This window comes from Poecile atricapillus, chromosome 26 (assembly GCF_030490865.1).
Source record: "Poecile atricapillus isolate bPoeAtr1 chromosome 26, bPoeAtr1.hap1, whole genome shotgun sequence".
NCBI lineage: Eukaryota > Metazoa > Chordata > Aves > Passeriformes > Paridae > Poecile > Poecile atricapillus.
In genome coordinates, this window is record NC_081274.1 from 235622 (window position 1) to 242902 (window position 7281).

The 7281-nt window shown below is 60.1% G+C and overlaps 1 protein-coding gene across 1 annotated transcript; it reads right to left on the reverse strand.

Moving 5' to 3' along the window:
- Positions 1 to 548: 548 nt before the first annotated feature.
- On the reverse strand, positions 549 to 7245 carry MRPS18B (mitochondrial ribosomal protein S18B). Its single transcript, XM_058857278.1, has 7 exons — positions 7012 to 7245; positions 6504 to 6603; positions 6293 to 6390; positions 2933 to 3001; positions 2129 to 2195; positions 880 to 939; positions 549 to 801 (listed from the first exon to the last, which is right to left on the reverse strand). The coding sequence occupies exons 1-7, from the start codon at positions 7093 to 7095 to the stop codon at positions 563 to 565; spliced, it is 717 nt and encodes a 238-aa protein (XP_058713261.1). The 5' UTR covers positions 7096 to 7245; the 3' UTR covers positions 549 to 562.
- Positions 7246 to 7281: the final 36 nt, after the last annotated feature.

The window sequence follows — 7281 nt, forward strand, 5'->3', positions numbered from 1 at the left end:
CCCGTGTGTAGCAACCAAGTCCCGCCCTTAGCAACCGTCAGCCAATCGCTGCAGCGGCCGCGCCCGTGTGTAGCAACCAAGTCCCGCCCTTAGCAACCGTCAGCCAATCGTCGCTGAGAATTTGACAGCCCTTAGCAACCGGGACCCGCCTATGGCGGTCCCTCACCAATGGCGGCCGCCCCTTCACCCGCCCTCAGCGACCAAATCCCACCCATAGCAACCGCCGCCGAATCGCTTCCGCTGTCAGACATCAAGCCCCGCCCCTTGCAACCCCTCGCCCAATCAATTCTGCTCTCCTGGGATAAGCCCCACCCCTAACGCCTGCTCGCCCAATCACTGCCGGCCATTTTCCCGTCCTAAGCAACAAGCCCCGCCCACCTTAGCAACCCGCTTTTCGCGCCAAAGCAAAGCACGGCGGGAAACGTTCCCCCTCCTCCCGCAGTGCATTGTGGGATATACTCCCCTCCGCACGCCGCCATTTTGGAGCCCGGCCGCCATTTTGGCCTCGTGCCTCAGTTTCCCTGACAAATAAAACCACAATTATGGAGGATTTTTAACGGTTTTATTTCCCCGACGGGCTTGGGGGGTTATCCGGGTAATTCTCCTTGAGGAATCCCCGGTAAAGGCGGCGCATCCGGGCCACCTCGGCGGCGGGGGGCTGCTGCCACTCGTACCAGGGGTACCAGGCCCGGCCCGGCTCCCTCAGGGCGGGCGCCGGGGGAGTTTTCCCCACGGCCGCGTGTTGGTTGGAGAAATCCTCCTCAGGGACCGGCACAAAGGGGACACGGAGCCACAGGAGACCTGGAAAGGGGAGATTTGAGGGGTTTGGGGGGCGGCCGGGGGGGTTTAGGGTGATAAAATCTCAGGGTTGGGGCTCACCGTGGTCCTGGGCCTGGGCGATGGCCTGGGACAGGCGCTTGTGCTGCTTCAGGCAGATCCCTGAGGGGAAAAGGGGACAGGGACGGCCTGAGGGGACCACGGGGACACAGAGGGGACCCTCAGGGCACCAAGGGGACCACGAGGACACAAAAGTGACCACGAGGACACAGAGGGGACCACGAGGACACCAAGGGGACCACGAGGACACCAAGGTGACCCTCAGGACACCAACGGGACAGGGACGGCCTGAGGGGACCACGGGGACACAGAGGTGACCACAGAGGGGACCACGAGGACACAGAGGGGACCACGAGGACACAGAGGTGACCACAGAGGGGACCACGAGGACACAGAGGTGACCCTCAGGACACCAAGGGGACCACGAGGACACCAAGGGGACAGGGACGGCCTGAGGGGACCACGAGGACACAGAGGGGACCACGAGGACACAGAGGGGACCACAGAGGTGACCACAAGGACACAGAGATGACCACAAGGACACAAAGGTGACCACAAGGACACAGAGCTGACCACAAGGACACAGAGGTGACCACAAGGACACAGAGGTGACCACAAGGACACAAAGGTGACCACAAGGACACAGAGGTGACCCTCAGGACACAGAGATGACCACAAGGACACAGAGGTGACCACAAGGACACAAAGGTGACCACAAGGACACAGAGGTGACCACAAGGACACAAAGGAGACCCTCAGGACACAGAGGTGACCACAAGGACACAGAGATGACCCTCAGGACACAGAGATGACCACAAGGACACAAAGGTGACCACAAGGACACAAAGGTGACCACGAGGACACAGAGATGACCACAAGGACACAGAAGTGACCACAAGGACACAGAGGTGACCACAAGGACACAGAGATGACCCTCAGGACACAGAGATGACCCTCAGGACACAAAGGTGACCACAAGGACACAGAGATGACCACAAGGACACAAAGGTGACCACGAGGACACAGAGATGACCCTCAGGACACAAAGGTGACCACAAGGACACAAAGGTGACCCTCAGGACACAAAGGTGACCACAAGGACACAGAGGGGACCACGAGGACACAGAGGTGACCCCAAGGACACAAAGGTGACCACGAGGACACAGAGGGGACCACGAGGACACAGAGGTGACCACAAGGACACAAAGGTGACCCTCAGGACACAAAGGTGACCACAAGGACACAGAGGTGACCACGAGGACACAAAGGTGACCCTCAGGTGTCCCCTCACCTGTGTGGATGGGGTGGAAGATGACGCCGGAGTGGGGGCAGATGAACTGGTCCAGCAGCTTCACGTTCTGGAGAGGAGGAAAAAGGGATAAAAAAAGAGATAAAATGGGGAAAAAAGAGGGAAAAGGAGGTGAGAAGGAGATAAAGAAGAGATAAAATGGAGAAAAAGGAGAGAAAAGGGGGTAAAAAGGAAGTAAAGGAGAGATAAAATGGAGAAAAAGGAAAAAAAAGGGGGTAAAAAGGAAGTAAAGGAGAGATAAAATGGAGAAAAAGGAGGGAAAAGGGGGTAAAAAGGAAGTAAAGGAGAGATAAAATGGAGAAAAAGGAGAAAAAAGTGAGTAAAAAAGAGATAAAGGAGAGATAAAATGGAGAAAAATGAGAAAAAATTAAGTAGGAGCAGGAGGGAAATATAAAAATACAAGGAAAAGAACAGGAATGGGAAAAAAGAGGAGTAAAAAACAGTAAAATGGAAAAATAAAGAAAATCATGGAGATTCTATAAAAAAAGGAGAGAAAAAAGGGTGAAAATGAGAAGAAAGGGAGCAGAAAAGGAAAAAAGGTTAAAAGAGGGAAAAAACGGATAAAGAAGAGGAAAGAATACGAAGAGGAAAAAGAAAAAGGAATAAAAAATGAATAAAAAATAAAAATGAAGTAAGAAAATGAGAAAAAGCAGGAAAATACATGAAAAGGAAGCAAAGGAAAGAGAGAGGAAATAAAAAAGAGGAAAAAGGGAAGGAGAAGGAAAATCAGGAGCAGGGGGCCAATGCAGCGCCCCCAAAATTCCCCCCTGAAATGGCCAAACTCACCCGGAAATCCACGAGAAGGTTCCGGTCCCGGCAGATGGGGCAGGGGTTCCCCACAGGCTTCCCCCGGCGCTGAGGGGAAAGAGGGAATGGGGCCGCTCCCAGTCACTCCCAGTAACCCCCAGAATGTCCCAGTAACCCCCAGTAACCCCCCCAGAACGTCCCAGTCACTCCCAGTAACTCCCAGAATGTCCCAGTAACCCCCAGAACCTCCCAGTGCCTCCCAGTAACCCCCCCCAGAACGTCCCAGTAACCCCCAGAATGTCCCAGTAACCCCCAGTAACCCCCAGAACCTCCCAGTGCCTCCCAGTAATTCCCAGAATGTCCCAGTAACCCCCAGTAACCCCCCCAGAACGTCTCAGTCACTCCCAGAACATCCCAGTCACTCCCAGCGACCCCCAGAACGTCCCAGTAACCCCCAGTACCTCCCAGAACGTCCCAGTGCCTCCCAGTAACTCCCAGAATGTCCCAGTGACCCCCCCAGAACATCCCAGTCACTCCCAGTGACCCCCAGAATGTCCCAGTAACCCCCAGTAACCCCCCAGAATGTCCCAGTCACTCCCAGTGACCCCCCCAGAACGTCCCAGTCACTCCCAGTAACTCCCAGAATGTCCCAGTAACCCCCAGAATGTCCCAGTAACCCCCAGTAACCCCCCAGAATGTCCCAGTCACTCCCAGTGACCCCCCCAGAACGTCCCAGTCACTCCCAGTAACCCCCAGAACGTCCCAGTCACTCCCAGTAACCCCCAGAACGTCCCAGTCACTCCCAGTAACCCCCAGAATGTCCCAGTAACCCCCAGTAACCCCCCCAGAACCTCCCAGTGCCTCCCAGTAACCCCCAGAACGACCCAGTCACTCCCAGTAACTCCCAGAATGTCCCAGTCACTCCCAGTAACCCCCCCAGAACGTCTCAGTCACTCCCAGAACATCCCAGTCACTCCCAGTGACCCCCCCAGAACATCCCAGTAACCCCCAGAACCTCCCAGTGCCTCCCAGTAACTCCCAGAATGTCCCCAGTCACTCCCAGTGACCCCCAGAACATCCCAGTCACTCCCAGTAACCCCCAGAACGTCCCAGTCACTCCCAGAACATCCCAGTCACTCCCAGTGACCCCCAGAACCTCCCAGTGCCTCCCAGTAACTCCCAGAATGTCCCAGTAACCCCCAGTAACCCCCCCAGAACGTCCCAGTCACTCCCAGTGACCCCCAGAATGTCCCAGTAACCCCCAGTAACCCCCCCAGAACGTCCCAGTCACTCCCAGTGACCCCCAGAATGTCCCAGTAACCCCCAGTAACCCCCAGAACGTCCCAGTCACTCCCAGTGACCCCCAGAATGTCCCAGTAACCCCCAGTAACCCCCCCAGAACGTCCCAGTCACTCCCAGTGACCCCCAGAATGTCCCAGTAACCCCCAGTAACCCCCCCAGAACGTCCCAGTCACTCCCAGTAACTCCCAGAATGTCCCAGTAACCCCCAGAACCTCCCAGAACCTCCCAGTAACCCCCCCAGAACATCCCAGTAACCCCCAGAACCTCCCAGTGCCTCCCAGTAACTCCCAGAATGTCCCCAGTCACTCCCAGTGACCCCCAGAACATCCCAGTCACTCCCAGTAACCCCCAGAACGTCCCAGTCACTCCCAGAACATCCCAGTCACTCCCAGTGACCCCCAGAACCTCCCAGTGCCTCCCAGTAACTCCCAGAATGTCCCCAGTCACTCCCAGTGACCCCCAGAATGTCCCAGTAACCCCCAGTAACCCCCCCAGAACGTCCCAGTAACCCCCAGTAATCCCCCCAGAACGTCCCAGTCACTCCCAGTAACTCCCAGAATGTCCCAGTAACCCCCAGTGACCCCCCCCAGAACGTCCCAGTCACTCCCAGTAACTCCCAGAATGTCCCAGTAACCCCCAGTGACCCCCCCCAGAACGTACCAGTCACTCCCAGTAACCCCCAGAATGTCCCAGTAACCCCCAGTAACCCCCCCAGAACGTCCCAGTCACTCCCAGTGACCCCCAGAATGTTCCAGTAACCCCCAGAACATCCCAGTGCCTCCCAGTGACCCCCCCAGAACCTCCCAGTCACTCCCAGTAACTCCCAGTAACCCCCCCAGAACGTCCCAGTCACTCCCAGTAACCCCCAGAATGTCCCAGTAACCCCCAGTAACCCCCCCAGAACATCCCAGTCACTCCCAGTAACTCCCAGAATGTCCCAGTAACCCCCAGTAACCCCCCCAGAACGTCCCAGTCACTCCCAGTAACCCCCAGAACGTCCCAGTAACCCCCAGAATGTCCCAGTAACCCCCAGTAACCCCCAGAACCTCCCAGTGCCTCCCAGTAACTCCCAGAATGTCCCAGTAACCCCCAGAACGTCCCAGTCACTCCCAGTAACCCCCCCAGAACGTCCCAGTCACTCCCAGTAACCCCCAGAACGTCCCAGTGCCCCCCGAAGTGCCACTGAGAGGCCTCAGACGTCCCCGAGATGCCCCAAAATGGCACCTGAGGCACCTCAAGAGTCCCCAGAACGCCCCCAGTCCCTCCCCCCCAGTGCTCCCAGTGTGTCCCCAGTGCCCCCCAGTGCTCCCAGTGTGTCCCCAGTGCCCCCCAGTGTGTCCCCAGTGTGTCCCAGTGCCCCCCAGTGTGTCCCCAGTGCCCCCCAGTGTGTCCCCAGTGTGTCCCCAGTGCTCCCAGTGTGTCCCCAGTGCTCCCAGTGTGTCCCCAGTGCCCCCCAGTGCTCCCAGTGTGTCCCCAGTGCCCCCCAGTGCTCCCAGTGCTCCCAGTGTGTCCCCAGTGCTCCCAGTGTGTCCCCAGTGCCCCCCAGTGCTCCCAGTGTGTCCCCAGTGCCCCCCAGTGCTCCCAGTGCTCCCAGTGTGTCCCCAGTGCTCCCAGTGTGTCCCCAGTGCCCCCCAGTGCTCCCAGTGCTCCCAGTGTGTCCCCAGTGCTCCCAGTGTGTCCCCAGTGCCCCCCGTGTGTCCCCAGTGCCCCCCGTGTGTCCCCAGTGCCCCCCAGTGTGTCCCCAGTGCCCCCCAGTGCTCCCAGTGCTCCCAGTGTGTCCCCAGTGCCCCCCGTGTGTCCCCAGTGCCCCCCAGTGCTCCCAGTGTGTCCCCAGTGCTCCCAGTGTGTCCCCAGTGTGTCCCCAGTGTGTCCCCAGTGCTCCCAGTGTGTCCCCAGTGTGTCCCCAGTGCCCCCCGTGTGTCCCCAGTGCCCCCCGTGTGTCCCCAGTGTGTCCCCAGTGCTCCCAGTGTGTCCCCAGTGTGTCCCCAGTGTGTCCCCAGTGCTCCCAGTGTGTCCCCAGTGTGTCCCCAGTGCTCCCAGTGTGTCCCCAGTGTGTCCCCAGTGCTCCCAGTGCCCCCCAGTGCTCCCAGTACTCACCAGACAGGCCTTTCGGGCACGCTGCGGGGGGACGGAGCCCTTGTGGTTGCGGCGGTAGCCGTGCCACACCGGCTTGTCACCGTAGGTGGCCCGGTACTCTGGGGGTGAGGGGACGTTTTTGGGTTTGGATGGGTTGGGGGATCCCCCCCCCCCCCCCAAAACCCCTCCTGGCTCCCCCAAAATTCCCCAAATTCCCTTCCCCCACACCAACCTTCGCTCTCCAGGTACTCCCAGGGCCGCTCCTGGTAGGGGGAGGGGGCGGGCGGGGGGTCCTTGGGGGTTTCTTGGGTGCTGCAGAAACGGGGGAGGTCCTGGGGGGGGTTTATGACGTCATACTTGTGTTCGGAGTGATGACGTCACACGGGACGCCCCCTCCCATCCCCCTCAGGGCCCCCCTCAGAAGGGGGGAAGGGGGGGAGGGGGAAATGCCCGCGGTGACGTCACTCTGGCCGGGCTAAAACAGGCCCGCAGCGCGTTATGACGTCATCGCACTGCGGACAATGACGTCACGCCTCCCACGACCGCGCCCCTCCCGGGCCCGCGCGCCCCCTAGCGGGGCAAACCGCCGCCAAAATGACGTCACTCGCCCCGCCCGCCGCACGTGGCGCCCGTGTTTCCCCTCCCCCCACCTCCCCCTCACATCCCGACCTCCCCTCCCCCCCCACCCCCCCCCCACCCCCGCAATTCCCGGTGTCCCCTCCCGCCGCTCCCCGCCTCACCTGAGCCCACCGCGGCCTCGCCGCTCCCCTCACGCCGCCTCCTACCGCCGCCCTCAGCGCCGCCGCGGCCCAGGCCAGCGCCATCTTTCCCGCCTCTCTCCCTCACGCCCCGCCCTTCTCCCTCACGCGGGGGCGGGCGCCGCCATCTTGCCTCCCCCTCCCCTCAGAGCGGCCGCGCATGCGCAGAGCGGCCTCCCCCGCCCTCCCCGAATTAAAACTGCGCCACACGGCGCGCGGACAATGGCGGGCGGCGGCCGCGCGCGCGCGCCC

Bases quoted from the DNA above. Each gene is read 5' to 3' on its own strand.
- MRPS18B (XM_058857278.1), bottom strand. From the start codon at position 7,095: ATGGCGCTGGCCTGGGCCGCGGCGGCGCTGAGGGCGGCGGTAGGAGGC. The intron at 6,604-7,011 runs GTGAGGCGGGGA...AACCCCCCCCAG, and splicing joins CGAGGCCGCGGTGGGCTCAG to GACCTCCCCCGTTTCTGCAG. The intron at 940-2,128 runs GTGAGGGGACAC...TTTTCCCCTCAG, and splicing joins CTTCCACCCCATCCACACAG to GGATCTGCCTGAAGCAGCAC.